At 43.8% G+C, this 16464-nt stretch overlaps 1 protein-coding gene across 1 annotated transcript in view; it reads left to right on the plus strand.

The window, feature by feature from the left end:
- Window positions 1-5892: 5892 nt before the first annotated feature.
- Window positions 5893-16464, plus strand: part of pex5la (peroxisomal biogenesis factor 5-like a) — a gene marked incomplete at both ends in the record, with an annotated part of 217787 nt that continues 207215 nt past the window's right edge. The window contains one exon of the mRNA XM_084308478.1: window positions 5893-5913. Coding sequence (XP_084164604.1) covers window positions 5893-5913 — 21 coding nt within the window. The remainder of the gene's footprint in view (window positions 5914-16464) is intronic.

Consider the following 16464-nt stretch of genomic DNA (forward strand, 5'->3'; position numbering starts at 1 on the left):
GCAGGACAGTGATTAAACAGCAGGACAGTGGTTAAACAGCAGGACAGTAGTTAAACAGCAGGAGGACAGTAGTTAAACAGCAGGACAGTGGTTAAACAGCAGGAGGACAGTAGTTAAACAGCAGGACAGTGGTTAAACAGCAGGACAGTAGTTAAACAGCAGGAGGACAGTGGTTAAACAGCAGGACAGTGGTTAAACAGCAGGAGGACAGTAGTTAAACAGCAGGACAGTGATTAAACAGCAGGACAGTGGTTAAACAGCAGGACAGTAGTTAAACAGCAGGACAGTGGTTAAACAGCAGGACAGTGGTTAAACAGTAGGACAGTGGTTAAACAGCAGGACAGTGGTTAAACAGCAGGACAGTGGTTAAACAGCAGGACAGTAGTTAAACAGCAGGACAGTAGTTAAACAGCAGGACAGTGGTTAAACAGTAGGACAGTGGTTAAACAGCAGGACAGTGGTTAAACAGTAGGACAGTGGTTAAACAGCAGGAGGACAGTAGTTAAACAGCAGGACAGTGGTTAAACAGCAGGAGGACAGTGGTTAAACAGCAGGACAGTGGTTAAACAGCAGGACAGTAGTTAAACAGCAGGACAGTAGTTAAACAGCAGGACAGTGGTTAAACAGCAGGACAGTGGTTAAACAGCAGGAGGACAGTAGTTAAACAGCAGGACAGTGGTTAAACAGCAGGACAGTGGTTAAACAGTAGGAGGACAGTAGTTAAACAGCAGGACAGTGGTTAAACAGCAGGAGGACAGTGGTTAAACAGCAGGACAGTGGTTAAACAGTAGGACAGTGGTTAAACAGTAGGACAGTGGTTAAACAGCAGGAGGACAGTAGTTAAACAGCAGGACAGTGGTTAAACAGCAGGACAGTGGTTAAACAGCAGGACAGTGGTTAAACAGCAGGACAGTGGTTAAACAGCAGGACAGTGGTTAAACAGCAGGACAGTGGTTAAACAGCAGGACAGTAGTTAAACAGCAGGACAGTGTTAAACAGCAGGACATTGTTAAACAGCAGGACAGTAGTTAAACAGCAGGACAGTGGTTAAACAGCAGGACAGTAGTTAAACAGCAGGACAGTGGTTAAACAGTAGGACAGTGGTTAAACAGCAGGACAGTGGTTAAACAGCAGCAGGACAGTGGTTAAACAGCAGGACAGTGGTTAAACAGCAGGACAGTGGTTAAACAGCAGCAGGACAGTGGTTAAACAGCAGGACAGTGGTTAAACAGCAGGACAGTGTTAAACAGCAGGACAGTGATTAAACAGCAGGACAGTGGTTAAACAGCAGGACAGTGGTTAAACAGTAGGACAGTGGTTAAACAGCAGGACAGTGTTAAACAGCAGGACAGTGATTAAACAGCAGGACAGTAGTTAAACAGCAGGACAGTAGTTAAACAGCAGGACAGTGATTAAACAGCAGGACAGTGGTTAAACAGTAGGACAGTGGTTAAACAGTAGGACAGTGGTTAAACAGCAGGACAGTGTTAAACAGCAGGACAGTGATTAAACAGCAGGACAGTGGTTAAACAGCAGGACAGTGGTTAAACAGCAGGACAGTGGTTAAACAGCAGGACAGTGGTTAAACAGCAGGACAGTGTTAAACAGCAGGACAGTAGTTAAACAGCAGGACAGTGGTTAAACAGCAGGACAGTGGTTAAACAGCAGGACCGTGGTTAAACAGCAGGACAGTGGTTAAACAGCAGGACAGTGGTTAAACAGCAGTACAGTGGTTAAACAGTAGGACAGTGGTTAAACAGCAGGACAGTGTTAAACAGCAGGACAGTGATTAAACAGCAGGACAGTGTTAAACAGCAGGACAGTGGTTAAACAGCAGGACAGTGGTTAAACAGCAGGACAGTGGTTAAACAGCAGGACAGTGGTTAAACAGCAGGACAGTGGTTAAACAGCAGGACAGTGGTTAAACAGCAGCAGGACAGTGGTTAAACAGCAGGACAGTAGTTAAACAGCAGGACAGTGGTTAAACAGCAGGACAGTGGTTAAACAGCAGTACAGTGGTTAAACAGTAGGACAGTGGTTAAACAGCAGGACAGTGATTAAACAGCAGGACAGTGTTAAACAGCAGGACAGTGGTTAAACAGCAGGACAGTGGTTAAACAGCAGGACAGTGGTTAAACAGCAGGACAGTGGTTAAACAGCAGCAGGACAGTGGTTAAACAGCAGGACAGTGGTTAAACAGCAGGACAGTGTTAAACAGCAGGACAGTGGTTAAACAGCAGGACAGTGGTTAAACAGCAGGACAGTGGTTAAACAGCAGCAGGACAGTGGTTAAACAGCAGGACAGTGGTTAAACAGCAGGACAGTGGTTAAACAGCAGGACAGTGGTTAAACAGCAGCAGGACAGTGGTTAAACAGCAGGACAGTAGTTAAACAGCAGGACAGTGGTTAAACAGCAGGACAGTAGTTAAACAGCAGGACAGTGGTTAAACTGTAGCAGGACAGTGGTTAAACAGCAGGACAGTGGTTAAACTGTAGCAGGACATTGTTAAACAGCAGGACAGTGGTTAAACAGCAGGACAGTGGTTAAACTGTAGCAGGACATTGTTAAACAGCAGGACATTGTTAAACAGCAGGACAGTGGTTAAACAGCAGGACAGTGGTTAAACAGCAGGACAGTGGTTAAACAGCAGGACAGTGGTTAAACAGCAGCAGGACAGTAGTTAAACAGCAGGACAGTGGTTAAACAGCAGGACAGTAGTTAAACAGCAGGACAGTGGTTAAACAGCAGGACAGTGGTTAAACAGCAGGACAGTGGTTAAACAGCAGGACAGTGGTTAAACAGCAGGACAGTGGTTAAACAGCAGGACAGTGGTTAAACCGCAGGACAGTGGTTAAACAGCAGGACAGTGGTTAAACAGCAGGACAGTGGTTAAACAGCAGGACAGTGGTTAAACCGCAGGACAGTGGTTAAACAGCAGGACAGTGGTTAAACTGTAGCAGGACAGTGGTTAAACTGTAGCAGGACAGTGGTTAAACAGCAGGACAGTGGTTAAACTGTAGCAGGACAGTGGTTAAACTGTAGCAGGACAGTGTTAAACAGCAGGACAGTGTTAAACAGCAGGACAGTGGTTAAACGGTTAAACTGTAGCAGGACAGTGGTTAAATAGCAAAGGCACGCAGAGTTCATGGTGCCACAATATGAAAAGGGCCTCCAATTAAGATGTTTGCCCAATTCCCCCACATCAAAACTCCACCTTAATTCTTGCCGCGGGCGGATAAAACATTTCAATTTGACTCTGCTAATTTGTTTTTCAGTCACGTGGCACTGACTGTACATAACGGTACATAACAGTTCCACTCATCTCGCCCAGTAATTACCAGGGAGCCACCGCCGCCAGTCAGAGCAGAGCAGGAGGATGGCTGGCTGAGAGTGAAAACAAAACACAGGGCCACAGTGCAACGCAGCCTAAAAATAGATTCCGGCGTGGGTATGTCTCTGTCCCCTCGGATCACACACACCTGAATACATAATCATTACTCATTGATAAAAAAAATGCAGGGTTGGAGAACAAGAAAGCATGAGAATCCATTGATATCCATGGGTGCATTTAATGTATTGCTTGCGACATGGGGCCTGATAAGCATGGCCATTACACTGGCTGGTGTTGTTGTTTCATCTGGTGAGGCACAGCACCATCAAAAAAACACTATGGACGGAGAGGACTTGTATCGCAGGGTTACTGTTTATTCTGCACGTGTAATAGTCGGGTTGGAATGGTTGGCGCTCGAGAACTGGATATTTCACTTTTGTGAGGAGGTTCATTGAGTTTAGCCTACTTTTCATACCAAGTCCAACACGTCAATATTGAGGCCTACACACATGGCTGTGCATATTTTAAACTAAATAAACACTGTGTGTCCATTTATAAAAATGCTTTGAACAGATATCCTAAATGTGTGTACAGGCTTATCCAAATCATGTGAATGTTACACCTTACCTCAAAGTACATCATCTCTGCCCTATTTAACACATGACGTGCATAATACACAAACTCACAGTCTATAGATAACAACATTTGACAATATCACCAGTTCTCTGAAAACTTTAAATAGACCTGCATGGTGGCTATAGGGACCTGCACTGGCTCCCCATTGCCGCACAAATCCGCTTCAAGGTCCTCGACATGGCATATCGCGCAGCGAAGGGAACGGCTCCTGCCTACCTCCGGTCAATGGTCTCTAACTACACACCCTCAAGACCCCTACGCTCTGCATCTTCTGGCCGCCTCAGACCTACTCCTATCCGAGCTCCGGGAGGGTCATCAAAGAGAAGCCGCCTATTCTCTGTCCTTGCCCCACAATGGTGGAACGAACCCACCACAGTTAGGAGACAGCCGAAATCCATGCAATCTTTCGCTGGCAACTAAAGACACACTTCTTCAATCAATATCTGAAATGAAAAAAAATAAATTAAGAAAAATCTAACCTTAACTAACCTTACTGTCATGCACTTGTCCTAATATACTAACCTACTACACTGTAGCACTCAACACTTTGATGAACATTGTTACTCAGTTGATAGAGTTACCCTTCCTGCTGACTTGTTGTACAAAACTTGTAAGTCGTTTTGGATAAAAGCGTCAGGTAAATGACTAAATGTAAATGTATGTAGTTCTTTGTCTGAGCTTCATTGTTTCATACTGTGGATTTGCCGCCTCATGTCTTTCTCTCCCCATAATCATAAGAATGATACTCTTGTTTGTTTTGGTTTATCTGCTGGTGTTTTCTACACTGTACTGCTGCTCTGTGATCATTATATCTCTTCCCACCTAAACATCTTAGGCTAGTTGTTAATTGGCGAGCAGGAAGCACCTTTGTTCTAGTTTCTTCTTGATATCATCCAGACCCTGGGAACTAATCAGCTGATTTGCATAATTGTAGTTACGCAATGCCTCCATACACTAATTGGACATAAAGTATAATGTATGCTAACACTGACGGAAAATGGGGGACCCTGATGTAAACAAGACGAAAGTCTTTCTCTGGTCTGCATCGCCTTAACAATTGTGTGCATTGAGCTGTACTGTATTGTACCCATTCTGCAATCTGTTAATAAAACTTAGTTTCAATCAATCAATCAAACGGCGAACAGTCAAATCGTTACATGGAAAGTGTAAAGGTAATGTAAGGTAACCTAACAAACAAGGAAATGCACACACACTGTAAGACGCACAGGGGGGTTCAGATACTGTGGGTCTTCTTGGTTTAACTTGTGCCTTCTTTTAGAACACGTGAGGAGCACTACAGGCGCTGTGAGGAGGGAGAGGGAGTTGGCAAACAGGGGAGAGGAGAGGAGAGGAGGGCTATAAGAGGACCCCGAGGAGCGTCAAAACAAGTACAGTAAGCCACAGCCGAGGGGGGCAGAGCGGCGATGGGCACAAGATGAATACTTGTGACGGAGGATTTCTCCCTACACGAACTCGATGAATGTATTAACGCTACTTACACAGAACCAAAGCAAGTGCACCGCACTGTGGAGAATGTTCTAGTTGGAAGTGCAGTCCGACAGCCTGCCTGCTCCTCGTCTCGCAATTAGCATCTGTCTGTGACACGCCGGTGAAAAAGGCTTGATGGCTGAAACTACTGGGTTCAGCACTTGAAGCGAGGACAGCGCCTGGGTTCAGCTCTTGACGCGAGGACAGCGCCTGGGTTCAGCACTTGACGCGAGGACAGCTCCAAAAGAGTGGCGTCAAAGTACGAGACGGCGCCTCACTGAAGGAACTGAGACATTCGTGTGCTCTTGTTAAGAACTCTTTGCATGTACTATCATGTGAACACTTTACAGTGCAACACCGCTGCATCTCTTGCGCAAGCCTGGAAGAAGTCTGAAATCCATTGTCGGAGAGATCCGCGATTGACTGTATACTCAATATGTACCAGGGGCATTTGCAGGTAAGAGTATAATGGCAGTTGTTTTGACTATTTATTTATTTGTCTAAGGTAACATTTGCATGGGGCTAATTATGCATATAAGTAAATGCATGTAAACCAGATGCTTCCCCTATCGCTGCTCATGCCTAATTATCTACAATCAGATACTCATCATGGGTAGTGGAGTGGTTCCACTCTTGAGATGTAGTCAGCTGTCGAAATTAGTTTTAGACAGGTTACTTGTTTATTTGGATCTCTGGGCTGATGCTGGCGCTCTGATAGGCTTACGGTCACTTCATATTGACTATTAAAGGGGCACTTTACCAAAATAACAATGCTGATTTATTTTGCACATCATTTCACACACATCCAAAAGCTCTAAACAGTTTTGCACACATTCATTTAGTTTGACAATTATTGTGACTAAATGCGTTGGAATATGGAGACCAGTTATTTCATTGGGGACATTGCATCCCTGTGTTAATTGAAAACACATCAATAGCTTGTCTTATAGAGACTGCTACCTTATCATCTTATTGAGATGTAATTAACACAACACAATGATTCAATGTCCCGGATGACATCATAGCTGGCCATATTCAAAATAACCTGCTCTCAATAACTGTCAAACTAAATTAACGTGTGCACATTAAAAAAAAAAAAAAAAAAAGTGTTTGGATGTGTGTGAGAACGTTGTTTTTTGGTGAAGTGCCCCTTTGAAGAAGTAAAAGTAGTAAGACCCCAAACTTTTGGAATTATAGAATAAGGAGACAATGAGAATTAGGGGCATGCAGTTAACAGAGTTATGTGTATAATATTAATCTCCGTTCACCTATATATCACGGCAGCCGGCAGGAGAGTGCACATGCAAATGTAGGACTTGTGCAGGTGAACGCAGCGTGCTTCACACAGGTCATCATGGACCATACTAGTAAAACGGTTAAACCACGGCCATCTTCACATTAAAATATATTAGTCTTGTGGATGTTATCCGTGCTTAAATGTACATCATGGAGAACTCATGTAGCCTCTTTCTATCTACATTATGCCTGCTGTTATTGGACAAACACATACGAACTGACTGACATGAACAAGGGTATAGCTATCGCTATCACATGATTTAAATAAGTTATCTTACATTCAACCTATATGAGAGAATCTGTGAATCGGAAGGTCAGGTCACCACAATGCTTCTGGAAATCTCAGAAGAGTTCCCAACATGTGATGGCCTATGTAATGTTATACTTCCCCACAAGATCACTGAATAGTGAGCACATTATTACAAATAATAAGGTTTTACCTGTAAGGCCTAAAAGTATGTTCTAGATGCATTAGAGACTGTTATCTGACTAAGAGATACTTCAACTACCGACCAGTGTATTATGTACTGCTCTACTATGTGGTAGCAAAGTTTAACATTTCATGATATATTACTTAAGCAACAACATTCATGGAGAATTCATGGACAGTTGGCCTGCTGGTTGTAGCCCACTACCCAAGTAGTCTAGGATATAAGTAATCCAATATTAGTTTTGGCAAAGTTTGGCCTTTTAATCATTGCAAAGTCCTTGTTAAATACTTCCAAAACGTTAATTTCATTACCATTACATCTCTCTACAGGGCAGTAATCATAAGACACACAAGAAAATGCCATGTCAATCAGACAGCAGTATAAGAAGCAGTTCATATAATGATGTTTTGATGTAACAGACAAAGAACCTTTGAACATGTTACTCTGAATGTGTGTGCATGTGTGTGTGGTATGTGTGTGTGGTGTGTGTGTGTGTGTGTGTGTGTGTGTGTGTGTGTGTGTGTGTGTGTGTGTGTGTGTGTGTGTGTGTGTGTGTGTGTGTGTGTGTGTGTGTGTGTGTGTGGTATGTGTGTGGTATGTATGTATGTATGTGTGTGTGTGTGTGTGTGTGTGTGTGTGTGTGTGTGTGTGTGTGTGTGTGTGTGTGTGTGTGTGTGTGTGTGTGTGTGTGTGTGTGTGTGTGTGTGTGTGTGTGTGTGTGTGTGTGTGTGTGTGTGTGTGTGTGTGTGTGTGTGTGCATTTCCCTTTCATCACATTCACAAACCTCCATGCTTTCATGCCAGACTGTAATAATGATGATTCACATGCTTCTCTGTTACTGTGTACCATCACACTGTACTGCATGTGCTTCTCTGTTACTGTGTACCATCACACTGTACTGTATGGAACCCATAGGAGCCAGATCACAAAGGAGATACAATGCAATGTTTAGCCATTTTGCGGGTCAATCTAGCAGCAAATGTCCAGTCAATGCGAAACAGATGCTTTATCTGTCAGTAATGGGGCGCTTAGCCACACTGCTCGCTTGCATAACAGACAGATGTTTATCTTGACAGTGACAACGCTTTTTTCCTTGAAGCCAGTTTAAAGTATGTGTGTGTGTGTGTGTGTGTGTGTGTGTGTGTGTGTGTGTGTGTGTGTGTGTGTGTGTGTGTGTGTGTGTGTGTGTGTGTGTGTGTGTGTGTGTGTGTGTGTGTGTGTGTGTGTGTGTGTGTGTGTGTGTGTGTGTGTGTGTGTGTGTGTGTGTGTGTGTGTGTGTGTGTGTGTGTGTGTGTGTGTGTGTGTGTGTGTGTGTGTGTGTGTGTGTGTGTCTGTGCTGTTTAAGTGCTTTTCAAACATGTGGATGAATACAGAAACCGGCGCAGTCTTGTTCTTCATCCTGGAATGAATTCTTAAGAAATACATTTTTAGAATAGAGGAACGAGTCAGATCACAGAGATATGTCAGAAGAGTGAGATGCATGATGGGGCACAAGGGGCCTTTTGAAGAAAGAAAAAAATTGAAATATAGTCCCTGGATCTTAAACTTTTTTCAGTCTGTCACTGTCACTTGAAAGCACATGTGCAAGACGAGAATAGTTCTTCAGTTGCTTCTTCCATCCCTGTGTCCTCTTGAGAGAATATTCACAGTGTCCTCTCGCGTGACCGTCTTCCTGTCTGCCTTTAACCTCACTGGTTCCCGGCTGCGTACATATTATGTACCTCTGCGCTTTGCTCGCTTCATATCACAGCAAATTAACACAGACTGAAACAAGCCTTTGATCTCCCAGGCAACACGGTTGACGCCGTACGTCATATCATTTCATTTTATTTACTCAGAAGCATTTTATATTATTGCCTAAGCGTGAAATCCAGGCCACTTATTTTACATCTCCATTTTACAGTCTCCAAGTTGGCAAAACAGGTCAGATAGAATAGAATGGAATAGAAATACTAATAGATTAGCGCAGTAGGCGTTTTGCTTGGGGAAGCAGACATGGCTGCCCTATATATCCCCTCCCTTTTGCCATTTCTCATTTTGTGCTCTGCCTCCTCATATACATGTGCCAGTATAATCCATATGATGTATATTCATTAATCATAAATAAACTGCTCTGTTTGCATAATTGTGGTGCATGGAAGTGATATTGCCCACACAATGAAACCCTATTGGGTGGATTAAATATCTTGGCATGAATCCGGTGTCATAATGAATCCGCATCTTGTCCTCATGGTTGTCTGGTGTAGTGCTGGGCAGGGCTTGGTAATATCAGAAGTTGGCATGATCTGTTCTGGTTGGCAGAAATATAATTATGCCCTCCTGTCTTTCATTCATCTTAACCCTTTCAGTTAACCGTCTGTAGTGTGGTAATGAAAGGGTTAACCTTCTGTAGTGTGATAGTGAAAGGGTTAACCCTTTGTAATGTGGTAGTGAAAGGGTTAAGAGTAGGGCTGCATGATTTTGGGGAAAATATCTAATTGCGATTTTTCTGACAGATATTGCGATTGCAATTACATTTGTGATAAATAATATTTTTTTTTACCAGCCAACTTGCATCTGGCCTACGCGGTGGGTCTGCTCGGGACACCGAGCCTGGACATTTTTCTTTTTACCTGGGAATCGATACCGGTACCCAACTGTACCATTTTTCTGTACTTTACTCTCTGTCTCTGAAGTCTAAACTTCACAACACATAACCTCAAACCCCTCCCTACCTCCCTCTCCCAAACCGTTCCTACAACAATTTTTTGTATGTTGCATGACACATTTATTTATGTTTAAATATCAACATTATCTGGCAATCAAACTCCTCTGACGATATGGGACGCAAGTGCACGCACACACACACACACACACACACACACACACACACACACACACACACACACACACACACACACACACACACACACACACACGCACGCACACACACACACACACACACACACACACACACACACACACACACACACACACACACACACACACACACACACACACACACACACACACACACACACACACACACACACACACACACAGAAAGGGAGAATGGCTTACAGTAGACGAGTAGATGATTTTAGAATATTTCAGCTAATGAAGTTAAATGTTTATTATCCTCATTTGCTACTTAAACGTTAATTGAACTTACAGTAGCGAGAGGGAGGGGGAGTTCCCTACTATTGGAACTCCGCTGTTTTCTCTGTCTGTTAGCTTAGTTAGTGTTAGCGGCTAACGTTAGTTTCCCCAGACGTGAGCATCAGGAATGACGAGGATCCAAAGTCACATCAAAGTGGAGTTTTCACTGCACATAGAAAAAGCGAAAGAAAAAAAGCAGGGACTTATTTCGCGTTGCAAAATGCAACCAAATAGGCACACTCTGTTATAACGTCTTCACACACTGGTGTTTCACGAGCTGTTGTTGTTGGGCGTATACATAGCTACCGTGGGCTACTTCTGATTAGTGAGCAATGAGAGCACAGCACTTCAGATTGGTAAGCATGACTGGCACGCGAGAAAAAAAACCTTGAATCAGACTCGCTGTATAACGTTTCCCAAATCGCAGGCTTTGCGATTTGCTAATCGCATCATTTCAAAACACGACTTCGATTTAAAATCGATTAATCGTTCAGCCCTAGTTAAGAGGGAGCACTACCCCCACGAGGACCATTGATCGGTTAACCGTCTGTAGTGTCATGGTAATGAAAGTGTGGCAGATATCATCCGCCGTCTCAATGCGTCCCATGGCTACGTGGAGGAAGGGAGATACTACTGCCATGGGCAGAGGAGAGAATGGAGGAGTTGATTGGGACTGGTTGAATACACCTGTGCACCACGTGATCACCCACATCCCACACAGTGCACACACACACAGAGACATATAGCATAAAACCCTAGGAGAGACAGAGAAGAGTTGAGTGGAGGTGAGGAAGGAGCAGAGTTCGTAGAGAGAGAGTGATATACTGAGTTTGTGAGTTAAGAGGTAGTTTTAAGGAGAGATTAGAGTGAGAAGGTGTTTGTGTTACTGGACCTTGGAGTGGCTGAGATAACCCCCTTGTGAAACTGACCCTGTACCGGACGACAAACCCCGAGTATTGAACATTCCCTTTTTGTACGAGAGCCTGGAACGTGTATTGACCCTGGACTGTTATATGACCACTCTATTGCCCATCGGACTTGTACTGCAGATCAATAAATATCACCTGTTTATTGAAATTGTGCTTGTGTGGACATTGGAATTGTTTGTTTTGGTCCGTGTCGAGCCTGAACACCACAAGGCTCGTCACAAAGGGTTAAACCGTGTGCTCAACAGCAGAGCTTACTCCATGCTACTTCTCCCTGCATCTGCAAAAAGAACTCAAGTGCACGAGAGTTGCAGAATTGTGCTGGCTGGCTACCCATCTTGTGTCACAAATTTTTTATTATTATTATTTATTTCCTTATTTATTTTATTTTAGGGGGGACAGGGCATCTTTAGGGGGAGACACATAGAACATACATAGAAGTGGTGACATCATCTGAAAGCTGGGAACCTGAAGATTAATTTGAGATGCAGCTCAGCTCTGTGTGTCAAGATTTTCTAATCATAAATAATAATAAAAAAAAACATATTTAAGAAGTCCTTCATCCCACATGCCATTGCCCTGATGAATTCTTAGATTTAAATGTTAACCATGGTACTGGGCTCTGTCCCTGTTTTTGTTGTTGTTGTTTCTCTTTTTGCCTATGTACAGTATTGGGCTTTTTTATTTAAAAATACTTTTTGTGCCTGTGTGGCGTTTGTATTGTGTTGTCTATCTTCTATCTATCTTCTATCTATACACATTGTTTTTTGGTTAGACGCCTATTCAAACTGTGTATAAGGGCTTAGAACATTATGATGGAGGTGCATGGTGGCCATTCCAAAATTATGTCTCATACTGTAGAACTGAGCGACGCTACAGCCTCTGAAAGACAGTAATGATTTAGAACTGAGCGACGCTACAGCCTCTGAAAGACAGTAATGATTTAGAACTGAGCGACGCTACAGCCTCTGAAAGACAGTAATGATTTAGAACTGAGCAACACTACAGCCTCTGAAAGACAGTAATGATTTAGAACTGAGCGACACTACAGCCTCTGAAAGACAGTAATGATTTAGAACTGAGCCCACTACGGTGTCTGAAAGACAGTAATGATTTAGAACTGAGCCCACTACGGTGTCTGAAAGACAGTAATGCCGGCCGGCAGCGCTGACACCCGTACAGGTTTCTTTTGAGGTGACGGTGGGATGGAGTTAGGATGTGTCAGAGGTTGATGAAGTGAAACAAAAACAATTTAGAGACCCGTCTGTCGGTCTCCGTGTCTCTACGAGGAAGCAACCCGGAGGTGGCGTACAGGATGTTATAAGACATGCTGATTCAGCACAATGCTGATATCTGTCAAACAAAAAGCTGGAAGAGACATTATTCTTTCGCTTTGATGCCAACCACACTTGTACTGTACACAGTATATACTGTATATAATTCCTTCAGATTGCTCTTTATCTACTGTAATTAGGAGTGTACTTGCTTTGTCTATGTGAATGACATCCCAGCCTAATGGATTCAATGCTTGAGAAGAGGTCTTCCACATACTTGCTTTGATAAACACAACATGATTATATAATTAGAATATAGCCACAAGCCGCAATTAGCAGGGCTCCAAGCATTTGGGCATATAGGACATTGAAACTTAGCCATTAAGCCTCATGGCGTTTGGCATTAAGCCTTATGGTGTTTGGCACATACGGCTTAATGCCAAACGCCATGAGGCTTAATGCCAAACGCCATGAGGCTTAATGCCAAAACGCCATGAGGCTTAACACTTTGAGAGCCAGCCGTGTTTTCCTTTTTACCCCCTTGAATGCCCACATCCACTCCAATGTTAACGTTAATATCGCCTAATCTATGTTTTAAATTATGGCTATGTGTCTAATCTGCCCGTCGCTTATCAAAAACTCATTTTCCAGTCAACATTGTCGTAGCAGATTGTTTTTTTATCGCTTCATTTCCGTTTGATAGCATTTTGAAAATCACTTGTTTTCACGGAAAAAACAACACATTCTATGATAATCGCCTTTTACTGGAATATTCTAGAACGTTGTCATTTTTCGGCCTATTTATGAATCGTTTTCAAATAAACGCTAGATGATCGATAGTATATGTGTACGCATGCACGCTCGTGCCGCCAGTTGAAAATCGATTCTCCTATTTCCTGACCGCGAGCAGAAAACGAGTCTGATTATCCTAATACTGATAACATAGATTCCTTACCTGAGATCAGATGGTATCCAATTCTCAACTCTTCTATTTATACTCTACAATAATGTGTGTGAATATACGCCACCTTTATGTAGTCAAGACAATATAGATATGGGGCTTCAAACACTCATTAGTGTTCCTACAACATCATACACTATTTAAATGTTTATTCTAATTAGTGTATACTTGACCACACCGTGCACAGTTGTACAGCCCTGGCCTATTTTTTTTATTGTATAATTCTATTCTATTCTATTGATGCTTCTATTCTAATTTAGTTTATATTCCATCTTATTCCACCTTTTAATTGTATTCCACTGTAATTGTCTGTCCGTTAATGTTGCACCAAAAATGACCAAATACAATTCCCTGTATGTGAAAACTACTTGGCAAAAACATTTGTCAAAATGATGGCAATGGTCCAAGATAAATCTGTAGAGCACATTCAGCTGCATAGGTACAGTATATGACGTTTTGTGTTGATCTGAGATAGGGTATGGGAGTTTTTAAGCTTGACCCTTTGTCATAGTGCCACCATCGGGCTGACATGGGTGATTTGTAGTTCATGGGTGATTTGTAGCGCCCATAGGAACCCACCTACCGAATTTGGTTGATCTACTGTTGGTTTCTGAGCTTCAGACACTTAGCAGAGAAAACGAAGAATAATCCCACCAATAGGGTTCCAGCAGCTTGGACTCCAAATAAACATTCAAAGTGTCCCCGGGGGGGACTGTCTTCAGATGGATGTCAACGTGATCAAATCTAGCCTGCAAGGTATTTTTTTATTATATTAGATCACACCATGGTGTTATTAAAACCCCAGATTTAATCCAGCTGCAACTCGGAAACGAGGGTGCAAGATTCTGAGCTCACAGATTCTCCTCCAGCACAGTAAATAAGTAGGTCGCTGATCTGATACAGACGTTGCCAACGTGTTTTCTTCCAGTTACACTTCCTTCCTTTCCAATGTTTGGCCATTATACACTTTTCCTGTAGTGACCCAACGTAGCCACCCTTGCACCTTGCTCATGCCTCCTCTGCACAGTAACCCCTGTGTGTTTCCTCGTGCCTCCTCTCCACAGTCACCCCTGTGTGTTTCCTCATGCCTCCTCTGCACAGCCACCCCTGTGTGTTTCCTCATGCCTCCTCTCCACAGTCACCCCTGTGTGTTTCCTCGTGTCTCCTCTGCACAGCCACCCCTGTGTGTTTCCTCGTGCCTCCTCTCCACAGTCACCCCTGTGTGTTTCCTCGTGCCTCCTCTGCACAGTCACCCCTGTGTGTTTCCTCGTGCCTCCTCTGCACAGTCACCCCTGTGTGTTTCCTCGTGCCTCCTCTCCACAGTCACCCCTGTGTGTTTCCTCGTGCCTCCTCTGCACAGTCACCCCTGTGTGTTTCCTCGTGCCTCCTCTCCACAGTCACCCCTGTGTGTTTCCTCGTGCCTCCTCTCCACAGTCACCCCTGTGTGTTTCCTCGTGCCTCCTCTGCACAGTCACCCCTGTGTGTTTCCTCGTGCCTCCTCTCCACAGTCACCCCTGTGTGTTTCCTCGTGCCTCCTCTGCACAGCCACCCCTGTGTGTTTCCTCGTGCCTCCTCTGCACAGCCACCCCTGTGTGTTTCCTCGTGCCTCCTCTGCACAGCCACAGCTCGTCGCTCGCTAAGTAGCACCTCCCTCTGGGGCCCACGTCCTCTCCTGGGATACCCCGTTTCCTGATGGGGTAACATCACAGGAGTTCCCATTTCCCTCCATGACTGTCAAGCTAGATTAGCGTTGGATTTTGTCGAAGCCCCCGCGCTAACTGTGACTCAGTGGCTATAGCAATTAAAAGCTCGGCCGATGACCTTGATGAGCTGATGAGCTGCGAGAGGCTTTGCTGTGACCTCCGATAAGCCTGCTGAAGTGGCATTGCGGTTCTACCTGCATGTAACGGTGAATCGAAAAGGCTTTCACTTGAGACTTCTCCCACGACCGGGGACCTAGAGGCCTTTTCCAGACAGGCCAATTTAACGAAGCAAGGTCTTGATTAAAAGCAATATAATTGGCCTCCCTTTTTTAGGAGCCGGGATAATGAGTGGAATCAGATTGTCTCTGGCTGGAACAAAAGCCCTGCCAGACGGCGGTGGTTTCCTTCATGGTAGCGGTGGTGGTTGTGATGGTGGTGGTGCCGGGTGGCTAGGAAGGTCAAGGCGCCATACAGGCTTGGGGCAGCTCGCGGACGTTAAGCTAAGCTAAGCTAACGTTAGAAAGGCTGACTCGAGGGAGGCTAAAAGGGATTGTAGCAGACATCAGCAGCAGTTGTCCTATAAGCCGTTTGAGGAGAGAGGGATTGTTGTTCTCGCCTGGAACGCATGGGAATTTAGCGATTCAATGTCGTCGGTGTGATCTCATCCCCGTGCAAAGACGTTTTGTACACTCTTGCTGCCTGGCTGGAACAGTGGGAGATGCTGAGTCGCTCATTGTAGTTGTGTTTTCAAAATAATTCTTCTACTTTACTACTGATGGTAGCACAGCTTCTCATGCTAGGGGGTGAGTTCACCGACAGTGTGTTTTACACTAAGGGCAGGGGTGTAAAGTACTTGAGTAATTGTACTTTGTTACAATACTTAAGTACTGTTTTGGGGGATTTGTACTTTACTCAAGTATTATTAGGTTTGTATACTGTACTTCTACTTTTACTCAATTACATTTCAGAGAAAAAAAACATACTTTTTACTCCTTACATTTAAAATGCAGACCTACAAAATACAAATCTCGCAGGTCCAACCATTTTAATTAGTATATTTGTTTCTCTGGCCGAACTAACGTTAACGTTATTAATCCTGCGGCTGCACTTTATTTAAAAACAGCCAATCAATTCCCCATCAATGCAAAATTAACCCGCCCATACCCATGCTGATTGGTCCTTGTGCAAGACTAGAAAGCAGGGATATTTGATTAAACACCTGCTATCAGAAGAATAGACAGTCAGAAAAAAAGTTTTTACTTTAACTTTTTAGTACTTA

The sequence above is a fragment of the Notolepis coatsorum genome, assembly GCF_963971535.1.
Source record: "Notolepis coatsorum genome assembly, chromosome: 2".
Lineage (NCBI taxonomy): Eukaryota > Metazoa > Chordata > Actinopteri > Aulopiformes > Paralepididae > Notolepis > Notolepis coatsorum.